At 46.7% G+C, this 12,175-nt stretch overlaps 3 protein-coding genes across 3 annotated transcripts; all 3 read left to right on the top strand.

The window, feature by feature from the left end:
- Positions 1 to 601: 601 nt before the first annotated feature.
- GLAREA_07909 (uncharacterized protein) lies at positions 602 to 3,427 on the top strand (the record flags this gene model as incomplete). The annotated part of the gene is made up of 1 exon (XM_008082596.1): positions 602 to 3,427. One exon carries the CDS (start codon positions 602 to 604, stop codon positions 3,425 to 3,427), a length of 2,826 nt encoding a protein of 941 aa, XP_008080787.1.
- A 654-nt stretch (positions 3,428 to 4,081) lies between these two features.
- GLAREA_07908 (uncharacterized protein) lies at positions 4,082 to 5,768 on the top strand (the record flags this gene model as incomplete). Its single annotated transcript, XM_008082595.1, has 4 exons — positions 4,082 to 4,271; positions 4,321 to 4,859; positions 4,904 to 5,511; positions 5,591 to 5,768. 4 exons carry the CDS (start codon positions 4,082 to 4,084, stop codon positions 5,766 to 5,768), a joined length of 1,515 nt encoding a protein of 504 aa, XP_008080786.1.
- A 644-nt stretch (positions 5,769 to 6,412) lies between these two features.
- GLAREA_07907 (TPR-like protein) lies at positions 6,413 to 9,238 on the top strand (the record flags this gene model as incomplete). The annotated part of the gene is made up of 4 exons (XM_008082594.1): positions 6,413 to 6,488; positions 6,537 to 6,831; positions 6,882 to 8,087; positions 8,131 to 9,238. 4 exons carry the CDS (start codon positions 6,413 to 6,415, stop codon positions 9,236 to 9,238), a joined length of 2,685 nt encoding a protein of 894 aa, XP_008080785.1.
- Between the last annotated feature and the right edge of the window lie 2,937 nt (positions 9,239 to 12,175).

Below are 12,175 nucleotides of genomic sequence, written 5' to 3'. Positions count from 1 at the left end.
AGATCAAAGTTACCAGGTAATACACACTGAATTATCACGAAGAAAATTGTATCTTGATTTTTAAAACTACTGCAAAATTAAATCAACATCAAATAACGGTAACTGATGGGATTCGAAGGGATCAAATGTAAGTGCATCATCTCATCACGAAAGTGGGTGTCTGCAGTGGGTGTCTGCAGTGGTGTGGAGTCAGAATCTGGTAGAGTCGCCGTAGTGTCGCCAATCCCTCGAAGCATTTCCCCATTGGCGCAAAACACACCACTGTAACACCCAGCCAGCTCCTTCTCCGTGCACAGAGCATTTCATACCAACTTTGTACCAGGAGAGGAAAAGAGAGGTGCACAGTACCTCGTGCGAACATCAACATCTTCACCACAACACCACCGCCTCTCCGCCCACCCACACCACTTATCCTCTTCGTCACGCGCGGCCTCGACCTTCGAATGAGGCCCGTACGACTTCAAATATATCTTCATCCAGGTCGACGTCGCCATACATAGCTATTGGCGTGTACACCACCCACGCCGCCCATCGTCAAGGCTGCGGTGCCCCAGCTCCAGCTCTTCGCTGACTCGGAAGTCGCTCTGGGTCAGCAAGACGTATGCCTCCTCGCCCTGCCACGACCAAGCGACAGCCAGGTGTTGCGAACCAGCGCGATACTAGACATGAGAGTGGTCTCGTAGGACCTGGCAAGAGGGTGCAGAGACAGAGGAGCAATGGTCACATCAATGGATCCGCCAAGCCCGCAGACAGCAGTTCGTCAACACCACCGCCGATGCCTTCCAGTCCTCCGCCAGCAACAAACGGAAATGCGCGACAGTTGCATATGGGTGATGGAAAATCCGCAGATGTCAAGATGGGGTCTCGCCCGGCTCGAAGGCCATCGTTTGGTGCCACTTCCGAGTCCTCCTCATCCGATTCATTTCACAACCACCCAACCATTTCCGTTTCCCAGGAGAACCACCGCCGAATCGATGTAAATGCTACCAAGAATCCCGCGGTGCACCGTGATCTTGGTCCTCTCAATCTCGCGCTTACCGTCCTCCGGTCGTGCCCTCTCTACGACACCATTGCCATTCTCATCGTCCTCCTACAGCTTCCACCCACCGTCCTCTCGATCGTACACCTCCTGTTCGCCACTTTGACCTTCGTGCCGGCGTCAGGATCCACCACTTCTGGAATGGGTTTCTCCGATATCTTTGAAGGGGCCATGGGCACGCCTTCGGTTGCTACAATTGTGGTAATCGACATGATTGTCTTGCTTATATGGCTCTTCCTATGGACCCCAATTCAAGAGATAGCACTGGACCTCGCGCAAACGGTGATCGCCCTCACATTAGGAGGAGGTACGAGCAGTAGGGAAGCGGGGATAAAAAATGTGCTAGTCTGTTTTAGTCTTGTAGGGGCTTCTCATTTCGCTCGCAACGGGGATGCGAAGCAATCGGGAATTCGCGCGCTGATATCTTCGTCTTCGAACCGTATACTTGGAGCTTCCCCGGACCCGGACGACCCTCTCGAGCCAATTGCACCGACCAGGAGTAAGAAGGGGGGTATGCATATGTGGATACAGAATATCTTAGCTGTTCACATTCTTACGCAGGGCGTTGTACGATTCATTCGAGATTTATATGTTCAAGGAAAATTAAGAGAAAAAAGAGAGACATCCACATCAATTAGCGACCCCGAAGCAGGCAAGGTGTCAGGAGATTCTACCAATGATTCTTCCACGCCAAGCACACAGACCGTCGACGATTCGGTGAACTTCACGTCGGGCACCGCTGGGAATTCGAAAAAGAAGAGAAAGCAAAATGCACAGGTTCGTGTGAGGCAGCCGCTGTGGGCAGCATTAGCAAGTACGAAAATCGTGATGATCAAAGAGTATGAAACATCACACACGGCAGCCGAGTCTGCTGGAGCAAATGCTAAAGGTATTCACAACCTCGGAAATGCACCGTTTAATACCGAGGCGGATCGTATTTGGATCACACATGTGGGTTCGGACGAGATTTGCTTCAGCACGAGCTATTTTCCATTTTATACGTCGGAGGAGTGCGAGGAGAAAACAGTGGATTCATCAGGAATTGACAAGTCGAAGCCATTCATGGTTCGAATCAATAAAGCTAGTTGGAGATTCGTGGAAATTGAGAGCAACGATGAATCCGGAGCGTCTACCAGCCAAGACAAGCGATGGAGGGGGAGAATCAAAGGTCTAGCAGCTGCTTCCAATTTTGAGTGCGAGTTCTTAAGCACCGTGGATAACAGCGTCATCTTTTCAACCAGTGTTCGGACTCTGCCACTCGCCAACACCGATACGTCTGGTGCGATATCGCCGCTTCCTCAAGGACGACCAGGCTCTCCAACCTCGACCTTAAAAAGCGCGATTGCAACCGCCGAGGAGAAGCTAACGGACGAGCGAAACAGATGTAAAAAGGAGCGCAAAGACCATAAATCAAAGCTGAATGCTATCAAAAAGGAAATCGAGAGACTTGCAAACAGTATGTCGACTTCTGGAGGAAACGATGATCGAACCAAGCAAAAGATTCAGCAGAACAACCTGCACATGAAGCAAGCCGAAGATGCGCTCCTTACTTTGGCGGACGAAATCAAAGCAATAGAGGTCATTCCCGCTGAAGACATTGCAAATCATTCATCATCAAAGTCCGAGTACTATGCTGAAAAGGACAAGCACAAGAAATTTCGCGCTGAGATTCAAGAGGTCCGCGAAGCAGCTGAACGCGACCTTTCGTCTTTGAACAGTGATCTCACCACAATCCAAGGCAAGAAGGAGCGCGCTCAAGCTAGGATAGCTAAATTGAATGGCGAACACGAGCGCATCACCGATGCTAATGCCAAGGGTCTGGATGAGGCACAGAGAAAAGAACGTGAGAGGCTGAACATAGAACAGGAGAGGGCAAATATAGAATCTTACTATATTGGTCACCTCACTACTTATGAAGCTCAGATAGCCGACCTCAACGCAAGCATTCAAAGTCTTCTTGCCGGAATTGCGGAATTGGAGCAACGAGAAGCCTATGCCAACACAAGTCCGTCCGCGAGCGTCCCGAACCTTCACGCCCACTCTCCCTTTGCCCCGGACATGATGACAGAAGGTCACTCTTCTACAGCTTATCCATGGAATCCACCTGTCTCAAATCCGACTGGACCATTCGGCGCTTATGGCCCTCCTCCGATGCCACCGCCACAAAGCTTTCGCACCCGCGGTCGAAGCAGCAGCATGCTGAGCAACTTGTCCAGTTTTACTCAGAGCGATGATGAAGGGCCTCCCCTAAATTATGCTCAGATGGGTAAAGCTGTTTGGGATACTTACGACAAGGATCGGCATGGTAGCAGTGGAAGCGGTAGTGGTCCTGGTAGCGTGAGCGATCCTAAAAGTCCTGTTGTGGGAATTAGCAAGCTTGCGAGATGATTGGTTCTGTTGTCCTGTTTTTCCGCCGACGGATGTTGTAGACTGTAGCGTAGAAAATGGAGTTTGATTTCTACTCATTTGATGTTTGTTCTTGTGATGACTGTGACTTGACTGCTTGACCAGGAAATAGCGAGTAGCTTATCTTCAAGGCATTCTGGTTTGGTTTTATTGACTGCTTGACTAGCCACGGCCATCTCATAAAGTCTGGGTCAGTCCTAGCATTACTATTTTGCACCCCCCTGTTGAACCATGGAAACCCTTTTTCTGTAATGACTTTGTAACCCATACAAGAAAATGAAATGGGAATGTGTTTCAACTAGACACTCATTGGGATGTTTCTTGGTCGATGGTTGAATATCTAGGAAATAAGTCTGAGAGGCGATTACTATCTACTTCATTCTCGGATTTGACCCGACTTTGCGTGAGATGTGTAGGAAAGTCATCAAGTGTAGAGGAGAGGAATGCTTTTAGATGCTTGTTATATTGTAGACTCATGTTCAATGTTCGGGTTGGAAGTCGTGGTCCGTAAAGCGGCCCGGTCCCCGCGTTCGCTTGCTAAATTGATTTCCCCTTGACGCGTCGTCGCGATACACTGACGCGTCTCTCGAATCTGCAAAACGAAGACAAGAATCAAATAACCAAACCACCGTCAAAATGATCCGTCAAGAATTCTCAAGAGCTGACCCAAAGAGACGCACAGCCCTCGATCCGAAGAAACGACAGTTTGCACCAGCGACTTTCCAGAATGTCGAATATAAACACCGTTTGAATTTCTATGTCACTCCTCCAACCGCGGATATCACGCTCGAGCAGTTTGAGCAATGGGCAATCGACCGTCTGCGAGGTATGCATTACAATGCTATACTCGGGGTGACATGTGCTAATTACTGCAGTTCTCGCGGAAATCGAGGCGTGTTCATTCAGAAATAAAAATCTTACAGAAACCGCGGCACATATGAAACCTCTTCTCGACAAATACCTTCCATTAACCTCATCCACGTCGAACTCAGCGGCCACACAGATTGAAAGACAGAAAGACCACTACAGCCATTTTATTCTTCGCCTCGCATTTGCTTCGACTGAAGATCTTCGTCGACGATTCTCACGCGCTGAGACGACCCTGTTTCGCATACGATTTCAGGACAATGATTCGAGGGAGCGACAGAAGTTTGTTGAGGGCTTGAATTTGGACTTGGAAATTGTTAGTGATGAGGAGAGGAGGGAATATGCAGAGGAATTAAGGGCTGCAGGTGGTGGATTCCCGAAACGAATTGAGGAGGAGAGTTACTACAAGGTTGATTGGGAGAAAGTGCCTGAATTGATCGAACACAGGAGGGTGTTCTTGAAGGGAGGTAAGGCTTACGTTCCTGGCAGAGAGCAGTTATCTATGGTTATTGCAGAGTTTACCAATAAATTGGACAAGGCTCTGGAGGTAAGGCAACCATCTTTTTACCTGAAAAATATTAATGGTGTTAGACTACTTCCCGAGCACTCCCACGACTCGACGAAGACGACCGATTATCGCCGATTCTCACCCATCTCTCCCAGAACTTTACCACCCCAGACGCCAATTACTCGTCCTCGAGCACGTCTCTACCTGGCGCTGACATCTCCGCTCGAAACATCGATACCCTCTCATCCTCCTTCCCACTCTGCATGCAGAATCTACATCGTTCACTTCGGCGAGATGCACATTTGAAACATTTCGGACGACTGCAGTACTCACTCTTCCTCAAAGGAATCGGTCTCAACTTGGAAGAATGTTTGGTCTTCTGGCGGGGTGCATTCAATAAAATCACAGACGACACGTTTAACAAAGAATATCGATACAACGTTCGCCACGTATATGGTGATGTTGGCGGTGATTCGAATCGGCGAGGTAACGGATACAGTCCATTTTCGTGTCAGAAGATCCTTACAGAACATCCGCCTGGACCGGGTGAAGCACACGGTTGTCCGTACAGGCATTTTAGCATCGATAACTTGACCGCTTTATTGCAGCAAGTTGGTGTCAAAGATCACGAGGTGTTGAAGGGTGTCAAGGAGGACAAGGAAAAACAGAAATTCCATCTAGCATGTAACCGGTAAGTTTGTCATCTCTAGTCATCTCTGTCATCTCCTTGCCTTTAATTTAATATGCGAGTGACGTTCTGACGAATTCAGTGTCTTTGAATATGCTCACAAGCAGGAAATCAAGAAAGTTCGAGATGATGGAACGTGGGGTGCAGCACAATTAGAGACAATTGTACATCCAAATGAGTATTTCAAGAGGAGCTATCTACTGAAGAACCTTGGGAAGAACCCCACAGATGGTGGAGGAGATGTAAAGATGGAAGATTAATATGCATACCAAGAGGCTTCTGTAATCAAGATGTGGTAAGATTGGCGTCCGGCGTTCTCGGGAGATGGATATTGGATTGGACAAGGAGGACTGGGACGAGGCATCAAGGTATATATCCACAGCACATCAAATCCAGCTGTACAAAGACGAATTCGAAGTATCCAAGAATCGCGTTCCGATTGACAGCCTCATCGCACTGACCAGGTAAGGGGACGTGGGCTTGCTCGTCACACGTGATTGCCCACACATCAGCTACGCTAGCACTTCACCGCAACTTGGTATCGCCCGACGTTGGTTCCCATTTGGCGGTTCAGAGCTGGACCTGCATGAACTCTCTTTTCCTGCATGCATATGGGGGATTCTGGCGGTCTGATGCTGAACTTGTGACAGCTGAATGATATTTTTCTGACTGCAACTTATATTTTGTTTGTTGTTAGGACATCGTTCTTTTGCATTTTGAGGTTTGCAGTTGGTGCGAGGATTGCCCTGTTGATTTACGGGTTGTTGCGGTTTCTTGTTCACCTGAACTGGCGGTGGGAGTTTGCTCGACAGCCTGATCTTTTTTTTTGGTTTGTACGAGCGAGCTTACTGGGATTGTGTGACTTTTTGTTTCGAGCTTACCACACCAAGATTCTGGTCTCAAGATGTCTTCGGAAGAGGAATCTAGTATCTTGCGGGAAGAAGGAAATGCGCTGTACAAGAGCGGTGATCTTTCAGAAGGTAAGTGCAGCTCAATTGAAGATTTCTTCCATGCTAACGTCCATACAGCAATATCAAAATACAGACAGGCTGCAAAGATTACACCCAATGACCCTGCACCATATGGAAATCTCTCGGCTGCTTATCTGGAGGTTGGCCAGTACAGAACATGTCGTCTCATGGCTGAACGGGCTTTGATGCTTCGCAAACAGAGCGATGATTTTGACGAAGCGAGTCCACAAGTTTTGAAGCTGCAACAGAGAATTGTGAAAGCAAATGCTCATGATGATGTTGCAACGATAGAAGATCAGCGTGCTTGTCGTATCAAGCTGATGAAAGAGGTGCCGCGATATCGTCCGAAAATGTAAGTACACTGACAGAAATTAAATGGTGTTGTTTTAATTGTATTCGCAGGAATACATCACTGGAATTTTATCATGTCGGCCATGATCAAGCTTTCAATATGTATAATTCGGCAACCGATAAGATGAAAGAGGGAAAGTTATTCGGAACCGCTTTTAAACAAAACAAGGCTATTGCTCGAAATCAAGAATTCATCCCTGACCCGAAGGAAGAGCTGGTGTCATTTTTTCTTGCTGGTGTTGGAGATGCCCGTAACATGTTTAGGACCATTATTGGCATTTCGGATACTGAAAATACGGATAAGAAGAGCTACCACTTTACTATCAACGATATCAATAAATCGGCGCTGGCTCGGGATATTGTGGTGGTTATGCTGGTTGAGGAATTGATGGGTCTTGAGAAGGGGACTGATGAATATCTCGAAGTTCTCAGTACCATCTACTTTGTCTATGTTGCGGTTATCATACCACAATACGCTTTGGATAAAATGCAAGCAACAATCAGCAAAGCTCTCAACGCACTAGAATCTCGCCAACAACCCAGCAAACTCCTCCATCTTTACGAGCGACACTACGCGGAATATCTCAAAGTCTTGAAATCATGGCAAGGAGAAGCATTGACGGTTCTTACCACTAAAGAAGTCTTCAAACTTGCTAAGCAGCAGGTTAGCCAGATGGCTATGATGATCGGAGATGCATTGGACCTTCCACCAAAGTGCAAAGCTGAGCGAAATCTTTACCTCACAAGTCTCGTTCTCCAACCTCCAAAGAGAATGCTTCAAAAATACGATCCAATCATGCTGAAGGAGTTGCAAGATTGTGCGAATCGACCTCAGACAAACACTCCTCGATTGAAATGCAGAGATTATCTACTGGAGAATTGGAAAGTTAATACGACAATGGTGGATGTGGAGTGGTATGCCAGTCTGGGGGATAAGGATTCTATCGACTTTGGTCATGATCCTTTTGAAGCCGCAGTGAAGTTTACGGATGAGGATATGAAGGCTCGACCTCCTGCCAAGCCGCAATGTCTATATGACTATGTGTCAACATTCTTCTCTGCGGTCGCTGACGCTTTTGGCAAGCTGGGTGGAAGACTCAAGGTTGAGGTTCTTCTTGGAGATTGTGTTGATGTTGCGGAACAACTTCGATTTGATCTTTTCAGCAGTGAGGATGGATTGGACTCGGGCAATACGCCTGAAGTGCGTCCGAAATATTTGCCTAATTCATTTGATTGTGTTCATTTGAGCAATGTTCCGTAAGTACCCACCACCTAATGCCAACTCTTCTAACTTTCTCAGCGATTACATGAACGGAAATCTATCCACCTGCTTATACTTTGCACCCCTGTTAAACGTATCACCTATATCCTGTGTACTGGCAACCTGTCTCTACAACTCCTCATCATGGCCAACACTCGAATCCTTCCACGCCGAATACCAACTCATCCACAACAAAAAGATGCTCGAACAACTAACCCGCGTCGGCTACCAAGAACCCATGTACAACGACTCCCGACCCATGGCCGACTACATAATCTACGACTACCTCCACTCCCGACCCTTCCACTTCAACGACCTCCTCCCCAAAACCCAATTTTTAAAATGGCTCTACGCTCTCTTCTTCCGCATCGTCCTCCCCTTTAACACAAACCTCCACGAACAATACACCATCATCCTCTCCCCCTGCACCACATCCATCTTCTTCCGTCTCCTCGCCCAACTCCGCACAATCGGCTACCCCTCCCACTGGCTCTCTGAAGCCGTGACCGCAATCCTCACCTCCAAAATCACAACCACCGCTCGTCCGCCCCGTGCGTCACCTACCACCACATCGGCCGCCAAACGCGAACACGCGCCGAAACGTCTGAGTACCGCGCCGTTCGTCCACGAAACGTCCGTCCTCGCGAAACAATTCGCGCCGCTCCTTCCGTTCAAACTCGCGCCGGAAATACTACCGAAATCTATATCTCGCTACACCTTCCCCGTCACGAAACCTTTATCGATTGACGCCCCCGTCCAGAATGTAGCGGCGCTGACGCTACTTTTCTGGGATCCGAAGGCGTTGAGTGAGGGTGCGACGAGGGAGTTTTACGGGAATGCGAGGAGGTTCTTGGATCCGAGTTGGGGGGAGGTGGAGGGGGAGGGGGAGACTGAGGCTGGTGGGAAGGGGTGGAAGGAGGTTAGGGAGAAGCTTGGGGTTTTCGGGGGGGTTGTGTTGGAGGGTGGGGAGGGGGAGGCAGGGAAGAGAGAGGGTGGGAGGATGGCAAAGGTTTGGTTGGATGATGAGGTTGTTGAACGGATGAAATTCGAGGGATGGGTTTGGGCGCTTTTCGGGGTTGCGAGTTGGGCGATTGCGGGGGAGGTGGGGAGGGTTGAGGAGGGCGTTAGGGGGGAGAGGTGGGTGTGAGGAGGTTGGTGGGTGAGTGGGTAGGAGTGGTTGATGGGTGAGCGAGTAGAGCGTGAGAGCAAAAAAAAATTGAGGGAGAGATTGATACGTGGGGTGTGAGGAGTTAAAAGGGTATGAGAAACTTGCAAAAGGCGTTTAGGTAGATTGATGCTCCTCGGATGTTCTTCACAGAATTAAGGGAGTTTTCCTTGTTTTACAATTTAAGAGGTGTTAGGTTTAGAAGGAAATGGAATGTTGAAACTATAAATTATCCCGTCCTATTTGTTGAAGACTCCGTGATATTGTTGATCTTGCTGTATACCAGATATCTGAACTCCAGCAAAATCTCCCTCGCTACCAAATCTCAACATCCTCTCCAGTCTATTATTCAAACACATCCATCCCGCCATTCCCTCAGAAACATACCAAATCTCCCTTCCAAGTTCCCCTCCTCAACACAACACAACCCAGACACGCGGGAGAAAGAAAAATCGCTGATTGGTTTTATATTACGATGAATACAAATACAATGTCTATATACATATTTCAACTTGATTATCAAGATAGGAAACTAGGATCTCTTTACACTTGTATTTTTTTTTCCTATTTTTTTTTGGAAAAACCAGAGTCGTCGAGGTATAGAGAATATAGCAAAATGCGTTTCCCGTTTTTTTTCTTGGCTGCGTGCTAGAGCTTGGAGGATACACATAATCGTCTCTGATAGCTAGCGAAACTTAATTTTTTTATCGCACGGTGTGATTGTTTGTGTCTCTGATAGATATGCGTAGCTTTCGCACTTTTCAAGCAGTTTATCCCCATCTCGAAGCGTCGAACTTGAAAAGATGACTTTTTTGGACTGGATTTGGGGGCGTTGAGCGAGGATGGAGTCCGATGGAGGAGAGTGAGTGGGTGGGATGGAGGTGGTGGGATTGGTTGTGTGAGGGGGGGTTGAGGGGTTGAGGAGGGTTTTGGATTAGGATTAAGGGGAGAGTTTGTAGGGTATGAGATTGAGGGATTGGATCATGGGGTGTGAGATTGGGTTGTTGAGGATTGGGGGTGAGTGAGTTGATGCGTTTAAGACGTGAGGCTATATACTAATCTGTCGCTGTGTAAAGTACACTCTTTTAACTCGTCTAGTAGAAATATATCTTTTTTAGATCCTTCGTAGACACTAATTTAAATTTGTAATAAAAAATAAGGCTATCGAAGTATGCTTACAGTTATTAATCTCAGTCACACTACAGTAGAGTGGAGGGATGCGAGTAATTATATACTATCTCTAATAAATCTAACCACACTTTCGATATAACGAAAGAAGAGAAAGTATAGTACGATACTATAAACTCTACTTATCATATACCTATTAACGTAAAACCTAACACGGAAAATAAACAAGTAATTTCCGCATTGTTCTAGGGCATTGACACACAAGCTGTGTATTTGATTAGTAGAGCAAAGTTACAAATAAAACGATTATGCGGAATGGAGGGGATGTTTCGGTGGGTTTTGTTTTTGGTGCGTGTTTTGTATAGTGGGGGGTAGGCGAGGGGTTGTGGAGGGGGAAGGGTAGATGAGGGGATTAGATAGGAAAGGGGGGGGGTAAGAGAGGGAATGATCTGAATTGAATGTGATAGTCGTATAATTTAGGACTAGCTAAATCAGAGAGTACGTTGAAGCACATGGAGTGATTAACCAGATACTCCATTCCTCCATTTTCGCATTTCGTCCAGAGAAGTCCGTGATCTTGAAGCGTGTAAATGATGCCGTGAAATAGTGTATACGGAATATGGGAGATTTCGTCGTTTCGGCCGCTTCACCGCACAAGAATTTGTTTAATTCGGACTCGAAGTGAAGGAACCCGATATTTACATCTGGAAATGAGGGGATGTACGATATTTCGTCGACTACTTCTAGTAGATCTGGAGATTTTGGTCTGCTGTGAAATTGTCGAGGTGAAGTGAGAGAGACTGCTTGCTCAGGCAGTCGCGAGGCATCAAGATCCGTCTACCCACCGGAGCAATTAGGTGACTACCCAGTACGCATATTTCTATTGCCTTATGAGGACACTGCCACTTCAGGATCTTGTCTACCAAACAAATGTCTCGGAACTTAAGCGAAACAATCGTGCAGTCCTCAAGAAGTTCGAGTATACTTTAGTCGTGAAGAAATCGAGAAATAAGCCAAGAATGCTGATATTAAGGAGTAACTAGCAAAAAGTGTTTGATTAAGAATACAGCGTGCCTTGCTTGAGGAATTTCAGGAGAATTTCGTTTAGGAAATTATAATCACCCATGTGTTACGAATTACTCTCTAAGTAAAATATCATTTGAACTCGACTTTTAATAACTCGTCATTAATAGATATATACCCTTGTCAAGAGGCGAAATAAGGTGTATTTACTCTAATAAATAGAGTGATTGTACCGTTTCAGGCATAGTACGGTTATTCCGGCGTAAGAAGGTTTCGCGTCAGACCTGAAAGACAACAGTGAAAGTAGTCCAAATAGCCTTTCTTGACACGGTCAAAATAATTTGCTCGCAACTTCTCGAGACCACCGTTTCGATTTTCTGTAGCAATACAGCTATACATAGTGTGTTGATTGTCTTGTAATAGTGTAGTAGCTTTCCAGCTAAGATTAGGTGATTGCGGGTTTAGACAAATGAACGCCAGTGGCTCTTCTGTGGTGGTCAAGATAACCAGTTGGGTAGTGGCTGGTTTGAAAGGACGGAATCCAGTGGAACGCCTCTTCTCGTTATAATAGACCAATAACTGGCTGTCCAAACACGTCAATTATTAAATTAGGTTGACACAATATCCCATATTTTGTCTATCGTTTTCAGAAAATGACAGGGGTTTGAAGGTAGATTAGATGAGTTAATAATTGAAGGTTATCAATTGCTCTTGACTGTTGAGGTAATAAATGATACAGAAGGTCTTGTTACTTATCTTGACATCTGC

This window comes from Glarea lozoyensis (genome assembly GCF_000409485.1).
Source record: "Glarea lozoyensis ATCC 20868 chromosome Unknown GLAREA16, whole genome shotgun sequence".
NCBI classification, from domain to species: Eukaryota; Fungi; Ascomycota; class Leotiomycetes; order Helotiales; family Helotiaceae; genus Glarea; species Glarea lozoyensis.
This window is presented reverse-complemented; position numbering and strand designations above follow the sequence as displayed.